The sequence below is a fragment of the Manduca sexta genome, chromosome 7 (genome assembly GCF_014839805.1).
Source record: "Manduca sexta isolate Smith_Timp_Sample1 chromosome 7, JHU_Msex_v1.0, whole genome shotgun sequence".
NCBI lineage: Eukaryota > Metazoa > Arthropoda > Insecta > Lepidoptera > Sphingidae > Manduca > Manduca sexta.
The window spans coordinates 10,783,665-10,806,967 of record NC_051121.1 but is presented as its reverse complement, the minus strand read 5'-3'; the positions used below and the strand labels follow the sequence as shown (position 1 = coordinate 10,806,967).

Below are 23,303 nucleotides of genomic sequence, written 5' to 3'. Positions count from 1 at the left end.
ATATGTTATCTTTGCTTTAGTTGCTTAAATTTTTTATAATGTGAATATCATATCACAATGAAAATACCAAAATATTTATTGATTCATTTATCTTTTCCTAAAGTACACATAACTTTAATTTGCAATCAATTCTATCAGATAGACAATGAGTGTTTTGGTAGTTCAAAAATCGTCCTAAAATGGCTTTATGAGCAATTATATATAAATCTACATATTCCCGTCCCTAACTTGCGCGCCAGGTATGAAACGAATCGCTCAAGACCTCAAAGATCGTATACATTCAGCGTTGTATATTACGAACAATTTGTTGGTGTCTTTCTTGTATTGCGGCTCTCTTATGATGGTAGCGTCCAAAGTTGCCTTACTTCTGAATAGGTATAAATAGTACTATTATAGGCACTTATTTGTTGTTGTTATTGGCTCTTCTACTATATTTTGAATGCACTATGATAATTTTTTTGTGTCTTGAGGCCAAAGCCTTTCATTTTATATATTAAATGTTTTAAGTTTTCATCATTAAGAAAACTTAAAACATGTAATATAATTTCATTGATGGCTGAATAGTTTTGATTTCTTTGCTACCTGCAAAATTTGAAGGCAGAAAAAAGCTAATTTCAAATTGAATTTGACAACGTCAGTCTACAGACAATTTCATTAAAAATATTTTGGTTTTTTGCAAGTTCATCGGCTTGCCGGTATTGTGAAAACAATGGAGACTAATCTTCAGTATGAGGATTTGTTGATAAAACTGAGAGCTAAGCTTAATGAAGAGAAGATTAAGTTATGGGAACCACCGTATACACAAGCCGAAAATGAAATACCGCAGAGTTTGCAGGTAATAATTGTATATATTTTGCGGTGCAATCGATTTGTGCATAAAGACTCCTATGTAAAATCAATCTTTATAAACCATTGGCAGTAACTTGTGAAAAAGACTGATATTAGACTCTTGTCTTTAAATCCAAAGTGACTAAATTCCACACTCAATATGCTAAAAAGAATTTTATCAGATTTTTATTGTAAATTATTACTTTCTTACTATGAAGATATAAGGAAAACTTTATTTATCACGTAGTCGAACAAAGCGGCACTTATGATACAAGTCATTTGTAGTCACATTAGGTATGGGTACAATTATGTGCTAGTGTATGCACATCATTAGTAATACAGAATGAATTCAATAAGAAACCTAGATAATATGCATAAAACAAATATTAACAAAATATAAAAAAGAGCAAATGAATAAACAAAAGGTTTACAATGCATTCACCATTTATAAACATCATTTCCTAACTCTTTTTTTTTTTTAAACAAGTGTATATCATGAAAGTTGTTTGTATTGTGGTTTTGTCCTTTGTCTTCTTTATATTTATAGAATACACTCTGATATTGAATTACAATTACAAAATTCCATTATTTTAATTTGTTTTGACTTGGTTTCTTCTTATAATGCATTAATCATTAAAGCAAATTTATTATTGAACATCATCTTACCTTGAAGTGACTTGCTTGTTTAGTATCTGTCAAATTATCTGTATATATGCACAAATATAGAAAATTTACTTTGTTTGACCTCAAAGCGGTGTAGTTTATACACTATAAACTACACCCCTAAGATAGTCTTATCAGAATAAGGATTCCTATAAGTATGAAATTGGTTTACTTAAAAATAAAAAGACTACCACTGATAATCATCTACACAAGTCATTGTTATATCTATGTTATGTGTTTCAGGATCTTGCGAGGAAGTTTGCAACAGAATTTAATATGGACAGTGACAGTGTCCTACAGGCCTTGCGTGAGCTGCAGCTTCATTCCATGGAGAGGGTGAGGGCCAATGAGGAGTATAAAGAGACAGGCCTGGCCACGTTCAGGGTTAAGGCCATGCTGCAAGGCCAAAAACCTATGCAAATGAATATTCAAAAAAAGTTGATTGCAATGGCGACTGAACTTATTTCTGCTGTGGCAGTTAATGTCAATATACCTGATAATAGGTAATTTATTTTAACCTAGTTACTACCAAGCACACTAAAGCATGGTGCGGATTTTTTTTGTTATTATAACTACACTTACGCACAACGCTTTAGTGTGCTTATGTTGTTTGCTGGCTATTATACAGGGTCATTTGAATATTGCATTATTTAATGAAACTACATACTTATCTTCGTGAATGTAACACTTTACAAAGAGATACTAGAACCATAGATGTAAAATAAAAAAGTTTAAATTTTGACCAATATAATTATCAATAATAAATAATTCGAATTTCACACACCCTTACACAACTACAATTACTATAAGAAAGTAGTCACACACATCACATCACACTTTCAGTCGGAAATACACTCATTCCCACACCATATTTACACCAAACTACAAAATGATAAAAAAATGTGGAAAGTAATAATAGGATTTTGGTGAAGATATTCATTATTCATAACATTGTCATTAGCAGAGGTAAAGGCGAGTATGTGGTTTCATTTATTAACACAATGTCAAAATGACTATACTATATTCAGGGAAGGAGAAATATTAAGTATATAATCTATATATATAAAAATAATATATAAATACCTGTTTTTAATTATGCCTATTGCAAATAAAATACATCAAAATTAATTTTGATGTATTTTAACAACTCGGGGCACTATATATTTGAAAAACAGGTACTGTTATAGTCAATGCTTGGTTATATTTCACCATTTACTATTAATATTTGACACTACATAACATGCTGGTCACAGCCTTCACAACTTCAAAGCGAATTCAAGGTTTAGCAATAACAATACTTAAAAATCATCTGTATTATCAGTTCACCCACAAGGTGGACAGATGACTTCATAAAAGTAACAGAAGGTCACTGGATGCAGGCCGCTTACAATAGATTGATCTGGAAATCTTTGGGGGAGGCCCATGTTCAACAGTGGACATCCTGTGGCTGATGATCATGATATTTTAATAGTTTATATTTTAAATAGATGTTTCTCTAAATATCGTGTTTTTGATAAGTTTCATTTCATTTGTATTTTTTTTAATAATATCTACATTATTTTATTGTCATAGGTTAAAGTTGATATTTAACGGGAAAGTGATAAAGCCGTCGATGACATTGGCAGAGCAGGGGATCAAAAATGGTGCTCAAATCATGGCCTTGATAATGGCAGGTATGTATATGGTTTTATGAAATTCCGCTTTTATTATCTTATTTTTCATACTTCATATTATTCAATAAACCATTTACATACTAGCTTTTTCCCGCGGCTCCGCCGGCGTTTAAATGTTTTTCCGGGATAAAAATAGTCTATAGCATTCAAGAGTGATGTAAAAATAACAAAATTGTTTTAGTTCCTAAGATTAGTGCTTTCAAATGAACAAACTCTTCAGCTTTATGTATTAGTAAAGATTTGTGATTTGGCTTCTTGTGTAAATTTTATCCAAGTTAGAGTTACTCTGTTATCACTAACATAGATACTGTTATTACTATTATTAAAATAGTTTTCTGAGATTCAACTATGAACTTTTCATTTGTATACATTTATCGTTGAATCAATTTGCAGAAAGTCCCGAAGAGATAAGCAAGGAGGATTCAAGGTACAAAGAGTTGAAGGCGACCCTGGACGACGCCACCCTGCTGTCAGAATATGGCGTTGATATAGTTGGTGATGAAGATTATATGAAGGTACGATTTCCATAAATCTATATGGCCTGACTGGTTATCATGGCTATTTTGTTTACCGTGATTACACTGCTCGGTGACAGAAATGTATTTTTAGTACACATGCATGGGAAAGTGACCACTGCACCCGATGGTAAGTGGAGTGCGGTCCAATAGAATGTCGACTGACGATAGATGATTATCCCTCGGCAGTTGCCACAATTATGCCAGCTTGTTGGAACCTGATATACAAAGGCTGATGCCGGAACGCATTCACATGGGACACTATGGCGGGTCTTAACGTATTGTGTACTGTGGTCGCTATCCGGGCGGATGTATTATATAACCCACCACCATTATGTAATAATAATTATAATCAAGTATCTAAGCTGAAGCGTCTACTCCTTAAGGATTAGCCAGGGATAACTACTGCACCCACCCTTCGCCAAGTTAGGCTCGTGACAGCGTGTTTCATGAAACAATCTAAAAATATTTATTGTTTAATTTTATCCCCACATTAGGTGGAGGAAAGGGGGTGTGATACCTTTACCTATCCCTGAAAAGACGTAATGTTATGCAACAGCTGGAGGACCAGAATGGCGTGGCAATGGAACTGCCTCCAGCTGAGAGGCGGTCGTTGATGGTGGGCCTGGCGCTGCACGAGCGCGGCCGCGTCGCCATCAGGCACAAGGACTTCGCACTGGCGCTTGTACTGCTGCTGGAGGCAGATCGGCAATTCAGGTCAGGAGTCACGCTATAAATACAAATTTGGATGTGTACTGCATATCATTTGTTCTAAAACCGCTATGCAGCAAACCTATTACTTCCACTATAATTAAGAAGCTTGAGGATTGTGTAGATCATCTTGTTGATCTCGCATCTCCCCTTTTAGTTGCACTTTCCTGCTTTTGTATTGGCTATGAGATACTTCATTTAGTCACATGTAAATGAAAATGTCTTTGATACGACCAGAGCCACCAAGTTGTCAGTAAGTTATGTTTAATTAACCAATTCATCAGCTAACTATCACTAAATGTTCACTCTATTTCATTAGACTCCTGGTTGTATGTGTGGTAATGTTGGTACTGGCTGCACAGCGAGTGCCGCTCGTCGCTGCTGCAGTCGGTGGACAACTGGGCGGTGATGCAGCTGGACGTGTGCTGGTGCTACGAGCGGCTGCGCGCGGTGTCGTCGGCGGCGGACGCGGCGCTGCGCCTGCAGCGAGCCGCCGCCGCCTTCTCCAGCACCTACGGGGACAACCACCACCGACTCATAGCCATTAAGGGCAACGCTGGTCAGTACATAGCAAGCTTAGTATCATTTTTCTTTGGAATGCAAAGGGACTCCACTATACTTAATAATAAGCGGAGAGTTCAGATATTGTTGACTGACAAGAGATGATCATTCCTCGCCAGTCGACACAAGTATACGGGCTTGTTAGAATCTCCAAAACACTGAAGTTTTAGAAGCCTTTCTGTGAATTCAGACAGCTTCTAAATTTTGCGGACTTATGCTATAAATCTTGAGACCCTTTTCAGAAACATATGCCTTCATCAATTTTCTGCAGACCAAAATGATTCCAACTCAGTCCACAATTTTAATCATCATTATTATAATATTGGGTTGCAGAGAGCGAGCGCATTCTGTTCATGCGTCTGTACCTGTTGCAAGGCATCGTGGCGTACCACCAGAACAATAGACAGGAGGCCAAGAGGCTCTTCGAAAAGGCAGAATACGAAATGAACTTTTTGAGGGTAAGTTTGAGTCATTTTACATTTAGTAACGTTATGATTTCAATATTAGGGCAAGTTGACTTGGTGTAACTCACTGCGTCGGAAAGATCAGGGGAATTATCGTTCATATTATTATATTTATTTGTGCAGGTGAACGAGGAGTCGGTGTCGTGTTTGATGGAGCTGGGCTGGTCCCGTGCGCAGGCGCGCACCGCCCTCCGCGCCACCAGCGGCGACGTGGACCGCGCCCACCACCACCTCGACCACCAGCGACAAGTGCGACACCAGGAGCGCGAGCGACACCGACAGGAGAAGTGAGGCTTTGTGCTTTATACTGGCCCATTGATGGATATGCGCCTACATCGTCAACTGGAATAGGTCTTCGGTTTAGTCACGAAAATGGGATCAGCAGAACGGACGTGGGTCGCGGCATGGTCACGTGGTCCTGACGTTATGTATACTGAGCAGGGACGCCGTTTTTCACCCCGCTCTGCGTCGGTCATTCATCCCATTCCTATATTTGTCACGCTCGCTCGCGTTCCTGCTTTTATTGTCATTCGGGCGACGACTTTTAGTATGTTTTATTATTTTCCATATGTATGTTGTTGCGGTTTGCTGCGCTGCTTTAAGTCGCCGTATAGAGTGGCTATTTCGTAGCTCGACCTTAAATGCTTTATAACATGAACAGGCCGGCGGCACGGGCGGCGCGCGCGGCCGTGGACACGTAGTTATATAGTAGTGTGCAGCACGTGTGACGGTGTGCAGGGCGGCGGCGGGCGCGGCGGCGCGCGCGCTGCACGTGCTGGTGCGCGCGGGGCACGGGCGGCGCGCGCGGCCGTGGACACGTAGTTATATAGTAGTGTGCAGCACGTGTGACGGTGTGCAGGGCGGCGGCGGGCGCGGCGGCGCGCGCGCTGCACGTGCTGGTGCGCGCGGGGCACGGGCGGCGCGCGCGGCCGTGGACACGTAGTTATATAGTAGTGTGCAGCACGTGTGACGGTGTGCAGGGCGGCGGCGGGCGCGGCGGCGCGCGCGCTGCACGTGCTGGTGCGCGCGGGGCACGGGCGGCGCGCGCGGCCGTGGACACGTAGTTATATAGTAGTGTGCAGCACGTGTGACGGTGTGCAGGGCGGCGGCGGGCGCGGCGGCGCGCGCGCTGCACGTGCTGGTGCGCGCGGGGCACGGGCGGCGCCGCGCACGCGCCGCGCTGCAGCAGGCGCGCGGGCTGCTCCCCCACGCACTGCGCCTGCTCGCCACGCCCGCCTGGGGGCCGGACCGCACGCCTCCCGGCTCCGACTCCGACTCCTACAGCGACGACGAACCCGACCCCGACAACAAACTCGTCGAGGGGGTACGTACTCTTCTGCAATTCTTTGTGTAAGGACTACACGCCCGTCTGGCCAGAATTTATGTCCAATATCACATCATGGAACAAAAAGTATACACGACAGAAAGTGGGTGCACCAGTTCCACCTCTGTCAACACCTTCGAAAATGAAAGGCGTGAGTGTGTAAATATACAATTATGGAAAATAATTAGAGATCTTTTTATGTCATCAAATTCATATTTTTCCACGACACGATCCGTTATTTCAGTATAACAATTATTTAATTTTAATTTAGTATAAAATTCGTAAAAAAATAATTAATACATTTTCAGCTGGAAGCAATGGGCTACATGACTGAAGAAGCGAAGACCGCTCTGAAACTCGCCCAGAATAACGTCTCTGATGCTGTAGAGATCCTTGTAGCCGCCGGGGGACAACTAATTAAGAGTAATTACGCGTTCATCTCACCAATTAATTCTATCATTAACGTTTTGTAGGTAACAAAAATTAACGCAAAGTGACAATGATGAATGCAAAGTGACTATGATGAACGCAAAATAATTATTATGAATGCAAAGTGACTATGATGAACGCAAAGTGACTATGATAAATGCAGAGTGACTATGATGAACGCAAAGTGACTATGATAAATGCAGAGTGACTATGATTAACGCAAAGTGACTATGATTACCGCAAAGTGACTATGATAAATGCAGAGTGACTATGATTAACGCAAAGTGACTATGATAAATGCAGAGTGACTATGATTAACGCAAAGTGACTATGATAAATGCAAAGTGACTATAATGAATTTGCATTCATGCGTTTATCAGCGTTTATCATGATGAATGCAAAGTGATTATGGTGAATGCAAATCGACTACAATGAAAACAAAGTGACTGTGCTTAGCGCAAAATGATTATATGTTTTATTTTTGAGTATTTTACACAGCTGTATATCAATAAATCATTCAATTGTTCATTAATTCACACGTCCATCTTCAAGAGAAGTCAACGTGGGCCCTGAAAAACTTAGCAAAACAGTTGTGCGCTAATTTGAATGGTTTGATATTGTTCTAGGGCAAGATCCACGCGAGTCATCGAACCCTTCCACCAGTTCTGGCGCGTCTTCTGAGAAAAAGATTAAAAGGGAACACAGGTAATTCAATTTACTTTTTTGCCATTAGTTTATGGCAAGATGAAATGAGACACGAGATGGTATTTGGTCTGATTTATTTTATGTACAAATGGTGCTTCTATACTTATGTGGTACGTGATGTACGGGTGTTAACACTTATCCAAGCATCTACGTGATACTATGTGCGACGCTGTCGCTACACTTTTAATGTAGTGACCACGATTTAATATTAAGCTATATAAAAATAATAACAACGAAATTGTTCTGGGTTATCATAAATCGAAATAATACACCGAATTGGTTATTAGTTATTATTTAAATTTTTAATAAAGGTTTACAGCACTTGGCCAAAAGACTTACATGTAACATGTAACATTCATGGCTGAATTGGTGGCGTAATTGTATTGCGGTAGAGTGCCGTGCTGAGGTTTCGAATTCAATTCCCGAGTCGGGTAAAGTGATATTGGGTTTCGGTACGCCCCCCGATCATTAAAATTGCAGTCTTCGAAATGTCGGGAGAAAGTTTAAATATAAAAACCGTGATAAAATCCGAAAAATAGTTCAATTTCGTTTTCTAACATTTGCATTAATAAGAAATCATTATTAAAATTACTTGTAATTGGTATTTATTTCGTTAGAAACTTACACATTTTTTATTTACATTCACGGTTCTAGTAACTAATAGTAAGCTGTTATTTTCAAAAAGATATGTGTTTGGTTTAATTCAGTAATGCAATGCAATGTTAAAAAGCGGCGATAGCCTAGTCGGGTGTAAGCGGCGATAGTCTAGTTGGGTGTAGAACGGACTGCCAAGACGAATGTCCGCAGGTTTAATTCCCAAGGGCACACAACTCTGAGATTTCTATAATCATGTGTGTATTCTTTGTGAATTTATTGTTCGCTTTAACGGTGAAGGAAAACATCGTGAGGAAACCTCCACATCTGAGAAGTTCTTTACAGGAATTTCGAAGGTGTGTGAAGTCTACCAATTTTCACTAGGCCAGCGTGGTGGACTAAGGCCTAATCCCTCTCAGTAGTAGAGGAGGGCCGTGCTCAGCAGTGGGCAAGTGTATAATACAGGGCTGATATTATATTATTATATATTAATGTTAAAATGACTATATTTGTATATTCGCCTATTTGATTACTAAAGATTTTCTTACATTCGCCATTACAGGAGGAAAGAGCGCGACTTGGCACTGCAGCGGCTCTCGTCGACGATCAGAATGGAGGAAGACGACTATTTGGACTGTTCACTCGTCGACGAGGAGGAGTGCCTCGCGCAGTACAAGTCACTCCTGTGAAGAGTTGCAGCGATGAACAGCTTTGTAACAAAATCGTAAACAATTCTACACATTTACCATATAACTACTGGACATAATGAGACTCAACATCTCATGTCTCAGGATGGCGAACGCAGTGGAATATCAAACAATACTTTGTAATTCAAGGTGTTGGTGTTTATACTGTTTATGGGCGGTCGTATCGCTTACCATCAGGCGAACAGAAAGCTCTTCTCGTCATTAAAAGTAATAAAAAAAAATTAAAACTCCTTTTTAGAAATTCGATCCGCTGAAATATGACACTGAAAATGTGATAAACGTAGTTATTTGTCGCGGAAATATATAATGGAATTAAAAATAATGATGACACTAGTCTTGTATACTGTCCCACTGGTGGGCACGGATCGTCTTCCTACTGAGAGAGTTTAAATAAATTTCAAGATTTTAGCAAAATACATTGAACACAAGTAGCTAGTTATTTGTTTACGTTTTTGATACAAAGCTGTATACCAAAAGCAATATCAAAGGTACCTTTATTCGATGCGTCCACACGGCCCAACCAACCAACCGTCCGTCCAACAGTCGACGGGACAGGAGCACGGCGAGCTTAATATATGGGCGTATGACAAATTGATTTTCTAATTGTCATGAGTAGGCCCAATAATTCTACAGAAGTACATACAATGAGATCTCGGGAGGTAGTTGCCCTCCCCTGGCTTCCATGGGTACGCTCAAGTAAATATTCTGCTGGGTGTTTAACTAGTCTCTAATTTCGGCGTTAGGCCACCTTTAATGACTATATTCACGCTAACCATGCGTGTAGGGTCGGCAGGGCCTTATATTAGCCATGACGGCCATATACTCGTAGTTTGACGTATAATGTATACATGTATCAATGTGATAAATGTCTACACCAATATTTAGTATTTTAAGTGTCGGAGAGACAGGTAGGGTTGCCAACCTACTGTTAGTTAAGTATTATTCTTTATTTCGGAGGTATACTGTTTATTATCCAGTATAGAGAATCCACTGGAATCCAGAGGCGTAAATAAGTAAACTGGAATGTATTCAAAGATATAAACTTCCGTTTATTTTATTTAAAACTAGCTTTTGCTTGCGGCTTCGCCCGCGTGAAGTAGTTTTCCGAGATAAAAGTCCACTGTATGATAAAAGTCTTGCTACATATTTTCCAGGTACTGATATGTTCAAACCAATTTTATCCCCATGGGGGTTGAATTTATCAAAATCCTATTTAAGCGGATGCCTACGTCATATCATCTACCTACATGCCAAATTTCAGCCCGATCCGTCCAGTGGTTTGGGCTGTGCGTTGATACATCACTATGTCACTCAGTCATCTTTGAGTTATATATATTTAGATTATTTGTCGTACAAAGTTGGCAACCCTAATTAGATATAATCCTCTGTATCGTAGACAATATTTAACCATTAATGTATTACCAAACGACTTGATGTCTTTTAAACTTTAATTATAATATTCGTTGAAATTTTGAAATCGAGAACTTAATAACATTAGGCAACAATAATATTGTTTTCCAAAAAGGAATAAAACGTGCATAAATATAAAAGTAGGTGATATAGGACTAATATTTTGTCCTAATAATCTGTTTTTTTAAATAAGACGAGCTTTTATGTCATATGTGAGATAACGCATTTTTAATGTCCCTTAGTATAGTGCAGTGCCAAGAGGTCCATATAACCTAATTCCTGTAGACTTCCTGTAGAATCTAATTGTCAGAACGATTTGTAGACCACATTTATGCATATTAGTACCAAAATTTTTGGTCGAGTTACCTTTAGGAAAATGTCACCTTTCGCCACTGGTGTAGTGCCATTTAAAACCCTAAAAATAATGTAATTCGTATACCAATATTATACTGAACATTTTAGACTAGTATATAATCAAGTTTTTCATATTAATCTGATTGTGGTGTCTATAGTAATATATATTTAATTTCCACAACCTCTAAGGTCTACCAAGATGAGTGTTGTCGTTGAATGAAGATTGATGCGGAAAACGTTGTGATATTAAGATATATTCGAGTTCACGGCAAACTTTATGACTGACTTGAAGTTTGCGAAGGTTGCTTTTGATGCAGTAACTTCAGACTGGCTATGAAAACTCTATTAGGGCGTATGACCAACCAGTCGAGTTTGTTGTGGACTACAATATTGGCTAGGTCGCACCAAGTGTGAAGTAGTGAGGTCAGAATTAAGCCAAGTTTACACTAGAACAGGATCTCGTGTCACGCGAAATTCTTTAAGAGTTGGTTTATAAAGTGGCATTGTACAAATCCTGGTTTTAAGCCTAGTTTACACTAAAACAGGATCTCGCGTCATACGAAATTATTTAAAAGAATTCTTTTAAATGTGGGCATTATATAAATCCTGGTCTTATTATTATTTTAATACGGGAGTGTTGCTTTTCTCATATCTGTAAACATCTGGGTGGTATCTACCGCATTGTTTATTCCAGCTTTCAAGCAATGACAAATACAATGATATAATATTTCAGTATGACACATTCTAGTCAGTTATTTATTGGCCATTTGGACCATTCATATATATCATTTCAATATGGCGAGCTCAGAGCAACGCCATAGTGCCTTTTAATTTAAAGTTCAGATGGCTCTGCTGTAGTGAAGAAACATCATAAAGAGCAAATTAATCGAAAGGGGTTTAACTTGAAAAATCTGTATGTAAATTTGATCCGGCTACATTTTTTCTGGCCTCAGCGTACAAAAAGCTACAAATTTTGAATAAAAGTGGGCTGGAGCCAAGGACCCGTGGCATTTAGCCTGTCATGCCACTGTACTATTTATAGGCACTCATTATTCATCGTCAGTTAAATTAAAAAAAAGGCGAAAAGATGCATCTACAATGGCCTATAAATTAGCTTAAAAAAAATTTTTTTTTTAAAACTCATATCCATCAAGGGATCATATATCCGGCTCCAACAGGCCATAATTGTGTTAACTGCTGGTTATCATCTCTCGTCAGTCGACATTCTATTGGACCGAACTCCACTTACCATCAGGTGCAGAGGGGTCACTGGCCGTACAAAAAAAAACAATTCATACGGGAACCTGTTCTAGTGTAAACCTAGCATTATAATGCAATTGATAACGGTTGTCGTTCGTTAATTCAAAATTATATCTTTGCCATACATTAGGTATGTATTTTATTTCTCATTAGAGTCTTTAAAATTAACTTATAAATTTTTACAATTGTTTTTAAGTATAAAAATAGTTTTTCTATGTGTTGTACTCTGTATTAAATAATAAAAATATGTATATCAAATTGTCTATTGTAGTGTACAATAAATGTGGAATAAATATTGTGTTTTAATACAAGTGGCCATTTTACGTGCGGATTGTCTGATGGTAAATGATCATTGTCGCCAAATGTCGGCAATTCTAGAGGAATCGTCAAAGCATTTAAAAAAATACATTTTTATTTTAGTTTTTTGGTTCCTAAACGATTAGTGGTGATATTAAAAAAGCAGATGCTATAATAATATCGCGTGGGAAAGGATACCAACAAAAACATTTAAAGAATAAGTTTGGGAAATGTCAAGTCAATTAACAACTCCTTTTAACACAATATGTAGTAAAATCAATTGAAAATCCAAAATTAACCGTTATTGAAAATAAAGTATGAGGCCAATATAGAAGTGAATTCTTCTAAATAAAAAAAGAATTTTCCAAATTGAATAACAACTGATTGGGTTCTGAAGTGAAAAATTAGACGTCGAATTGGTAACCTCATTTTTTTAAGTCGGTTAAAAAAGGAACGTATTTTTTTGTTATCACATCGAGCAAATTTAATAAAGATATTTTCCTAAAGATTTTGATTGCTTCGGTGGTTTAATTGTATTAAGGTAAGACTGCACTGCCGAGATCTCAGGTTCGATCCCGGGTTGCTCAGTGGTTTTGTTTTTCTACTCAGTATCAGCCTGGAGTATGGAATTTGTGTCCCATTTGGCGATGGGCTCCCCTATCACATGGGGCGGAATATGCACGGCGTAAATGAGGTGCACCAGATGCATCTTTGCCTATCCTTTCAAGGGTTAAAGGGGTGAGTATACGCATAAAGTATATAAATAACTTTAGGTACTACCTATAGAAAAAGAAAAAACTAAAATATTCAATATCAAATATAATAAATGAACATTTTAAATCTTTACACAAATTAAATATATTTAAAATAATATTTTTTAACAAGTTGAAAAGTTGTCGGTTTTGTTTTTCATGATTTTTTTAAAAAGTAATTATAATCGGTGGAAAATGACTACACATTTCTTTATAAATTAACATAATAGTCATGGAATACGTATTTAAAGTCGAGGAAAGTATTAATAATAATATTTAAGGCGAACCGATTTTTATACTTACATAGTACTTATAAATATTTTGGATGACTATATCTATAATACTTAAGGTCTAGTTATTCAATCAACAGATTAAAGTGCAATAAGCGACTTATAACATCAAATATAAAAAAAAATGGAGTTAGATAATTAACCCAAACTTAACTTTAGAAGAGTCAGAAGTTCGTGCCCTTGGATTTTGAAACTGCGGACAATCGTATCGGCAGTCCGATATACTCCGAACTAGTTTTTTTTTGGATTTCTTTACTATCGGTATTCAGTCTGATTATAATTTATTTAACATTTCTGACGTTTGATAAATCAGTTCTAAAATAATTAAAATAAATTCGCTATCCTACTGATTAACAACAAACTCAATAAACATGACATCGTTCTTAATGTATTCGAATTTGTCGAGATTAGAGTGTGGAATAAATATATATTGTCTCTTCATCTGTAGCACCGATTTGTCAAGAGCTTCGTTCGATTTGGTCTTCTCGTCCTCCGCCTCGTCGTAGTCGTGACGTTTCGACGACGATTTACGACGAAGTTGCAACGTCTTTACTATGTCGTTTGCCTGTAAAGGTTAATAAAGGGATATATTGGTTACTTACGGGCTAAGTAAACACCTTCGTAGATGAAAAAGGAAAAAAAATGAAAAATGGTTGTTGGAAAGCGATACGACCGCCCATAAACAATAGAAACACCATCCAACACCTTGAATTAGAAAGTATTTTTTAGTATTCCACCGCACACGCCATCCTGAGACATGAGATGTTAAGTCTTATTATGTCCAGTAGTTGCACTGGTTACAATGTCCTTCAAACCGGAAGACAACAGTGTCTACATACTGCTGTTTGGCGGCAGAAATAGACATTGCGGTGGTACCTACCCAGGCGAACTCTCACATATGAGAGACCTACCACGAGAATACTTTTTAATGCTTCACATTAAAATGGGTGATATCAGGTGTCCCTATAATCCGAATAACAAATCCCTATGTTGCGTAAACTGCTGGGGCCTTATTCTGTATGCCACTGTAAACGAATAAAGCGGTCGTGTCATGTTATCTTCGTGAAATTAGTGTGGAATGGTATTCTGTATACCAATTTCTATTGTGTTAAAGATGACACTGTGTGTTATGTTTTCGTTACGCATTGTCAAAATAACGTGCGGGAATAGAGAATAAGGCTCCTGGTATGGTAATCGTAGTGTTTCACCAACCGTACGCTATGAACTCAAGTTTACTAACCTGTCTTCTGTTCGCCGGTTGGTCTTTGAGCACGATGTTGATGGTGAAGTCGCAGGGCCACTCGAGTAGAGGGTCGTAGGGCCCCCCCACAAGCCGCACTGTAGACGTTATATGCCGCCCCTTCCATTTGCCTATACCGTTCAGGTTCAACTCGGCCTGCGAAAGGTTATTTGAAAGTGGTCAATCACAATACCAAGAAGGCAATAGATTCAGTTGAACAAAGAACAGTTTATAACTTCTATTTTGATACAACAAGGCAGTGTTGCCAGTGTATTGGACTTCTTGTCATCAGTAAAACGAATAACTCTGATAAGATCTATACATATTATAAAATAAGTCCCCTGTTCTGTCTGTCTATATGTTATCTATTTATATTAACTTTGGTATGGAGATAGTTTAAGACCCTGGGAAGGTTATACCCTACTTTCTATCCGGGGAAAGTATATAGCAGGACTATTGTCCCGGGAAACTCTTTCACTCGGGTGAAGCCGCGAGCAAAAGCTAGTTTTAATATACAGTTTTCCGAAATTATAAGTATTAATTAATCTATATATATAAAAATCAATTGCTGTTCGTTAGTCTCGCTAAAACTCGAGAACGGCTGAACGGATTTATCTTATCTTGGTCTTGAATTATTCGTGGAGGTCTAGGGAAGATTTAAAAGGTGAGAAAAATTCGAATAATTGCCGGGAAAATCCTCAAAACAGCATTTTTCTATTTCCCATACAAACGTTTTCTAAATAAAATGGAGAGTCAATTTGTAATTTATTACCGCTGCATAAAGTTCAAATTCGCGTGCGCGTTGGAGGATCTAATATCGCGTTCTGAAACTCAACAAAAGTGAAAGTGAATCGCGAACGCGACAAAATTGCATAGTCTCAAAATACATAGTACATAAATAGTGGTCGGCTTCGAGAAACTCAATTTTAGCTAACTTCAGTTGTTAATATAATATATAACTCAAAGGTGACTGACAGTGATATATCAAGGAACAGCCCAAACCATTGGACGGATCGGGCTAAGACTTTACATGCATAAAGCTACTATGACGTAGGCATCCCCTAAGAAAGGATTTTGATAAATTCTACCCTTAAGGGGATAAAATAGGGGATGAAAGTTTGTATAAATGTTCTTAGATTTTCGACTGATTGAACTGAAATTATAGATTGGGGATAAAATTAGTTTGAACCTATAAGTACCGGGAAAATATGTAGCAAGACTTTTATCAAACAGTGGAATTTTATCCTGGAAAACACCTTCACGCGGGCGAAGCCGCGAGCAAAAGCTAGTCTATTTATATAAAAATGAATCCCTGTTTCCCTTGGTTACGCCATCACGCGTGAACGGCTGGACCGATTAAACTTTTTTTTTGTTTTGTTTGTTATTGTCAGAAGGTTTTATGAAAGTAAAATTTAAAAAATTCAGCGGAAAATTAGAAAATTTAAGAAAACTTAACGAAAATATTAATTTTATATAACTGTCAATTATTTGAAATAACTGTCAGCGATTGACAGAATGCGCGCTGCAAATTCATAGTTAAGACGGGACAACGTCTGTCGGGTCAACTAGTGAATTTATAACTTACCTTTAGAGTGTAGCCGTATTTGCTGGTGCGGAATATGGGACTCGTCAGGACTGTCTCGTTGTCCTTCGCGTCTTTCATGCGAGCCGCGTAGTTGTCTATCCGCCATATAAAGTGTCCTGAATACACAAAAATCTCATGAAGCAAATTCTGCGCGCTATAGATTTTTATAATTTTTTCGAAAATAACACAATATGTTAATTATTACAAATTCTGTTGTTTTTGCTTATATTAATAAAGATTCCTGGGTATTATACGAAAACCTCATGATGCATGCTCTGCTCGTCATAGAGGTTTCGGCGATATTATAAGCGCCTATCGGCGGTGGAAAACACGCAATGCTCTACCTCTAACAAAACAGCGCGCTATCCGTATTTTTAAAAGGCGTGTAGATGAAATTTATAATACATATAGGATGAAAATTAAACATCATATTTCTACAATATGTTACCTTAACTTTGGGTGTATTTTTTTGTATAATATGAATATTATTTCATTAAAACATCTATAAAATTATGAATTCCGTGCATCTCCTAAAATACACAGATATATTAATTTGCAACCAACACTGTTATATAGACAATTCAATAAGGAATGTTTTATTTTTTTAAAAAGAACTACAACTTTTATTGTAACAACTAATCTTAAATCTTTCTCGCAATTATGCACCTTAAATGTATGGAACGAATGCTCAAGGCCGTTTTCTCGAAGAAAAATCTTAACACAAAAATCTACTGTTTAAATTTGCTAGCCTATGTTATAAAACACTACAAACTCTGTACCATTATCAGTTCCCATGTCCTGATGGTCGAAGCTGACCCTAGTTTGGAAGTCTGCGAGCTCCGTACGCAGTTTGTGATAGGATTTGGTGAGAGCCCTCAAGTCTCTGGACACTATGTCCATCCTCGTGGCCTGCTCTGACGCCTCGGCCCTCGCGTCCGCCGTAGCTACTTCCAGAACTGCCAGGCGGTCTATCGACTGAAGAGGGTACTTAAGTTTAGGAACACAAAATACGTCGTTTTAGCTTTTCTGGGGTAGGCAGAAGTTTATCACTCGTATATTCTGCTAGCTTTATTAGAAACTTAGGACTTAGATCCTAGATAATAAGATTCAAGGCAATTGTCATTTACTGATAAAAATAATTTTTATTATCATACTAGTAGATATTAGATAATGATCCGTGCGTGCTGGGCCTTAATCTAGGCCTTAGTCCAATGGTTATAATAGAGAAGGTGCCTAATAGTTGAGCACTATAATGTAAAACAGGGCTGACATTATTATTGAAACCAATCATGACATTTACAACAGGACCGCGACACTACTTACTAGAATGATATCAAAAAAAACATTTACCGGTCTCTCCGCATTATTGTTCATAAGCTGAGCCCTCAGCGTTGAGAGCTGGGCCAGCTGCACGGAGGACCGGCGCGCCTCCAACAACTCACTCTCTAGAGCGGCGCGATTTTCAGCGTTCCTCTCGCGTTCCTCCTCCACTGTCTGCTTCAGGTATGCTATTACGTCCTCTGTAAAGACAATCAAGCAGTCTTTGTATATATTTACCACTGTTCATTGCTGAACGTAGACCCAGTGAGCGCCAACTATCATGGTAGTCTTTAAGAATAAGAATTTCTATTGATTTGGATGAAATTTAATGATAAGTCATTCACTGCGGGGAAGGTTCTTCCCCTAGCCTTCCCTGAAACTCTCTTCTATTGAAACTTCCATTGATATATTTGTTTATGGAATGCGATGATCCCTTGCCATCAGTTCTTAACCGTGACTGAATTAAAAAGTATTTAATTCTGAAATAAATCTCGCCTCTTCCACGCACCATCAACCATTATACTGGTTGCACTACCCCACGTTCTCATAACGCACCATAGACCCTTTCAAAGATAAGGGCCTAAGGAGGTGGAAGGTGTGTGGTTTACCAAGTCTGTCGACGGCCCTGATCCTATTATCGTGCTGCGTGAGCGCCTGCTCGAGCAGCTCCCGCTCGTGCTGCTCGTGCACGAGGCTGCTCACAGTGCTTTCTAGCCGCATCACCGTCGTCAGCTGCTGGCTTTGTAGCTCCTGGAATGAAGAGCATATTTATTAGCACAGCTGCATATTACGGTTAACAGGTCTGATTATTATATATTCCTTGATACGAAAAAATGCAAAAAATAAGAGAATCATCATATATCAATTCTTAATTAACAAAACATATCTTTACATAATAAAAAGAATGAATGCATTTTTCATCAATGTATTGCTAGAGATAAAACCTAAAATATAGGCTGCATTTATCCCGGTAAAATATATAGTGGTACTTTTATTCCCAAAAAACTTCTCCACTATAAACTTAAGGAACTGCGAGACAGTTTTCGTATCAGAAGACATTTTTTAAGTATGCTGTTTAATGATTTTGGTTGCAGCGAGCATAAGTAAAATGTTACGACCACCACCTGTTTAACAGGAACCTTCTCTGAAGTATTTGTTTGGGAAAATAAAAAGATATCATATGGACCACACCTGTGCCGTAAGACTAGTGAAACTAACATAACCATCCCACTCACCCTCCAAGTGGTGGTAGCGATAAAGCGTTTATTCACAGCGAAAAAAAAGGTACCATACCTGTAAAGCTAACTGAACATTCGCCAAGTCGTGTTTAAACTGCGCCGCCCAGTTGGCGGACCTGCTAGCTTCGTCGTCCACCGCGGCTCGCAGCGACACCAGGGTCGAGAGGAAATGCTGGCTCCTCTCCTCGACTAACACCAGCTTCGAACGTAGCGTCTCCAACTCCGTCGATTGGACTTCTCTGTGGCTGGACTCTTCGGTGATGACGAGCCTGGGAAGGGGAAAATTAAAAATGTAAAAAGAATGGTTTATGTTTTAATTAGGCAACAGGTTTTTCCTGTTAGTACTGAGTACATTTGAGTAGATACCCATGGTGGTGCATGGTGCATCCCAGCCGTTACACTTTGAAAGCAATGGTGTGTTCTCGTTTGAAGGAGATTCTATATATTTTTTTCTTTGTTCGTTTAGAGGCTTTGTTCTCTTGTTTACTATAATTATTTGGTCAATATTACGCGTATTCACAAACAAGACTATGAGGACGCAATGTACACATGAGCGCATAGTTTTATTTGGATTGGTATTTCGTTTACCTTTGTTTATTTGACAGACAATTGAAGATGTATCTCAATATTAGCCATCACAGCGCCACTGTGGTTACGAGCTGCGAAGGCTGTTAAACCGAAAGCACTGAAACAGTCTTATTATCACAGCATTGCTCCGTACTTACCTATATTCGGGACTATGAGATGTAACAAAATCACGAGCGCAGTGCTTCTGGCTTTATTTTGTAATTGACCTACTGTTTATGAGTAATTATGACGTCACGTTATAAAGAATTAAAAATAACACCCACTTGATATTAGCGACTTCTTTCTCCAAGTACGAGACGCAGTCATCGAGCGGTATTGACCGCGGCGTCCATGTGTGGTTAACCGTGACGGAGGGCGGCGTCGGCGCGGGCATGCTGGCGTGGCTCGACGTCGACGCGTTGCGACTCTGGAGTTAAGATATCGAAACTTTATTAAGGGAAAAGCTTACATCTGGATCATAGCGAGTCGTTAATTTAATTTCTTGAAGGGAAAAGGTTACATATTGATTTACAACTCGTTCTATAGGTATAACGGAATGGTCGCGAATTGCGAGTTTAATGGTAAATTTCTCGGCTTTCATAGCTTTTGTATCAAACACAAATTTAAACCTTAAGTGTTTCTGGTGTGTTTTTTTCATTAGACAATCTAACCTATACGAATTTCAGTAAATTATGTATGTAAAAGTAAAACCCAAGCGGTCTAATTATGCACTGATATTAAACTTACATTAAGACGTAATCATTTCCATGAAAATATTTTTTCGTAATGATTGCATGAAGATAATTAAATGTTCCTGATTTTGCTAACGAATATTTAATTTCCACTCGAAATTATTACTGCATTTAAATATGGCATACCTTTTCCATCTGAGGGCATTCTTTAACGTGAGCATCTTTGTGTTTGCGCTGGATCCACGCACCGCATCTCAGTGGACACTGCTCCAGAATGCTTCCGCACAGCTTCAAATGGTTCTGTCAAAAATAATTGTAATACATTTTTCGTTCTTCCCATTTACCAAATAAGATGGACAGATTAGGTAACTTAAGGCGTTTTCGCCCAACATTAATCTAAGTTTCTATATCACATAAAAAGAGTTTCTTCCAGAAATAAGACTGTAATATAATTTTTTTGCAAAAAGTAAAGACGACCCCGTTGACAAATGCAACGGCTTCTTGATAAATACAGAGAGCTAGTTGAAACTTTAGGTCTTTACTAGTTCTTATCCTAACTAAAATGATTCTCAAACCAAAACAATAGGGCTTTAGAAGTAAAGAAAGAAGGTTTCCACTAAGAGTTACTCTTTCAATATACAAATATTTTTTAACATGATTTTTATTAAACGTGCACGGGAAATTGATCCCTCTGTACCTGATGGTAAGTTAGTGAGGTCCAATAGAGTGTCAACTAACGAGACATGATTACCCATCGGCAGTCGACAAAATTATGCCGGCCTATTGGAACCGGATATACACAGGCTAATCCCGGAACACGAACGGGCCATTATGGCGGGTTTTAACACCTTGTGTACGGTTTTCGCTATCCGGGTAGATATAAAATATATCCTTCCAGCAGCAAAACATATAATTACTAGTCTAGTTAGTTATTTTTTTGAACTTTCATGCGAGGTCACAGCTATAATATCCTAAACAAAACATGCTGCAAAGAAAATTCGTGCAAACCCTACTGAAATATTTATCGATATTGATATTTGGCGATCGTCCTTCAATGATAACACATTGTTATCAGACCGCATGGCTGAACGCCTTGATGGTACTATCACGTGCCATAAATAGCAACGTATTGTGTATTTTTTATAGCAAAAGAATGGCCTAAATACTGACAGGGTTATCTCATGTATGGTATTATTACTGACCATGAATTTTTAATACGAAATCCATAGCTGGGATTTGTTTGACCTATCGTATTGTTATTAGATTTTGGTCTCTGATAGCTTCTCTGGTGGTATTATTTTCTCTAGCATTTGTAAAAGCGTTTTAAACCTTATTAGTGGTAGAAACACGTATGAAACTTTTATAAACACGTAGAAAGGTGTTTAGAAAACGTTTCTGTATAGCGCAAAGGGCATTTAGAGCCACGAATTGCCGTTTTCACCAGAAGCAAACGTACTATCTTAAACCGACAGGTCTAATAGTTTTTCGGAGTGCCAAATACACATGCCACATCCGTAGCATAGGTAATTTTAAAGTAAGACTTGCAAAACTTCCTAGAATCACCTAAACTTTTTATGTTTAGAAAGTGCTATTACTACCGCCCAGCATTACATTAATCAGGCCTATAGGTAGCACTATTTAAAATATAAAATTTGAAATCCGCATAAAACCAATAAACACAAAATCCGTAACATATTTACTACTTTGACTAGCAAAAATCTTTCCAGCACTGACCTGCAGGTGTCCCAGCTCGAACAGCTCGTTACAGAAGTAACAGGGCCGCTCCCTGTCGCTATTCATTCCGTCATCCAGCCCTTCCATGCTTTTCCGTAAACTCATTTTGGAACCGATTCTTGCGATTTCCAGAACTTTGGCACTATAATCTTTTTTTCATATTTTATTAAAATTATGATTCAATTTAAGCACGGAAGTATTTAGGTTTTCTGACGCCAGACAATTTTTAGTTCTTAGTTCCTCGGTGGATTAAGATTCTTTACCCAAAGGAGGCTGTAGAAAGCATCTATTTAACACGATAGTCTAAATTGTGGTCGTTTCAAACATGGGTTTACAACTATTTCTTTACAAAAACCTATTGGTCAAAAGCCCGGTACCATATAGACTATGTGGGAATTTGTTTTTATAATAATAATGTGTCTGAAGTGTTTGAAAGCGTTTGTCAATTATAAAATTCACTTTAGGGTATTTATGAATTGATCAAGCGTTATAAACTAAAAACTCAAAGTCTTATTGCTTTAGGTTGAAACTCCAATGAAAAGAAAATAAGAGCACCTATAGAAACACTGCTATTTTTCTGGAAGTAAAACAGGGAATTCTGTTTAATTATTCTGGTCACTTGTTTCTAACTATGAACACGAGTCTAGCCTATACAAACTTGAGCCAAGATTACACTAGAACACACCTTTTAACTCTACACTAAGCCGTTAGTCACCTAAAGGCTTGAACCCAAAGCCGATAATCCGATAATAAAGGCCTGATTTAAACAAGTTTCCGAAACAAGAACAAAATTTTCGTTTTACAATGATGTCATAAAATAATTATTTTCAATCCAATTCTCAGATTATTTTATTGATCATTTTTGATTAAAAGCTTAATCAGTAATAATGATTGCAAGTGTAGCTTCAGAAAAGTAATATTTATTATAATGTAAAACAGAAATTCTTGCATAAATCATTGCCACACCTTAGATAAACTCTTGAAAAATGTCACTATTTTCACTATAATACTGCACCATATTACTTATAGACACAATTGAAGCCTTTAAAGTATTGTAAACCACAAAAACGTTTAATCCGCGTACTCTTTGTTACAAAATGATTCACTTATCAGATGATACTCGATACGGGGCGTTGTTCAAGATAACGAGCAAATACTTGCATCTGGTAAATTCTATTGTGGGTCAAGGATGTTTTTGAAGTATAGAAAGAGTGACGCAGAGGCATGGGCGTAGCCAGCTTTCAACTCAGGGAGATCACAAATAGGGTCCAGGGGCCTTATTCTCTATGACACTGCAAACGCGTAACGCGGCCGTGTCGTGTTATCTTCGTGAAATTTGTGTGGAATGGTATTCTCTATGCCGATTTCTATTGTATTGAACGTGATGCGA

At 38.1% G+C, this 23,303-nt stretch overlaps 2 protein-coding genes across 3 annotated transcripts; one reads left to right on the top strand and one right to left on the bottom strand.

The window, feature by feature from the left end:
• Window positions 1-614: 614 nt before the first annotated feature.
• Window positions 615-12,491, top strand: LOC115442442 (NEDD8 ultimate buster 1). The gene is made up of 14 exons (XM_037436323.1): window positions 615-835; window positions 1,735-1,994; window positions 3,064-3,164; window positions 3,558-3,679; window positions 4,239-4,396; window positions 4,753-4,949; window positions 5,285-5,409; window positions 5,539-5,702; window positions 6,154-6,354; window positions 6,396-6,435; window positions 6,491-6,739; window positions 7,048-7,162; window positions 7,795-7,873; window positions 9,030-12,491. The coding sequence occupies exons 1-14, from the start codon at window positions 710-712 to the stop codon at window positions 9,154-9,156; spliced, it is 2,064 nt and encodes a 687-aa protein (XP_037292220.1). The 5' UTR covers window positions 615-709; the 3' UTR covers window positions 9,157-12,491.
• Window positions 12,492-13,299: 808 nt separating this feature from the next.
• On the bottom strand, window positions 13,300-23,021 carry LOC115442461 (TNF receptor-associated factor 3). Of its 2 annotated transcripts, none has more exons than XM_037447527.1 (11): window positions 22,880-23,021; window positions 21,914-22,186; window positions 20,366-20,479; window positions 19,772-19,914; window positions 18,976-19,189; window positions 18,291-18,432; window positions 17,713-17,882; window positions 17,142-17,337; window positions 16,363-16,478; window positions 14,778-14,933; window positions 13,300-14,102 (listed from the first exon to the last, which is right to left on the bottom strand). In XM_037447527.1, the coding sequence occupies exons 2-11, from the start codon at window positions 22,016-22,018 to the stop codon at window positions 13,881-13,883; spliced, it is 1,578 nt and encodes a 525-aa protein (XP_037303424.1). In that variant the 5' UTR covers window positions 22,019-22,186; window positions 22,880-23,021; the 3' UTR covers window positions 13,300-13,880. The 2 variants fall into 2 exon arrangements, with proteins under 2 accessions (XP_037303424.1, XP_030023360.2); XM_030167500.2 differs by having other exon boundaries at window positions 21,914-22,199; window positions 22,880-23,020.
• Between the last annotated feature and the right edge of the window lie 282 nt (window positions 23,022-23,303).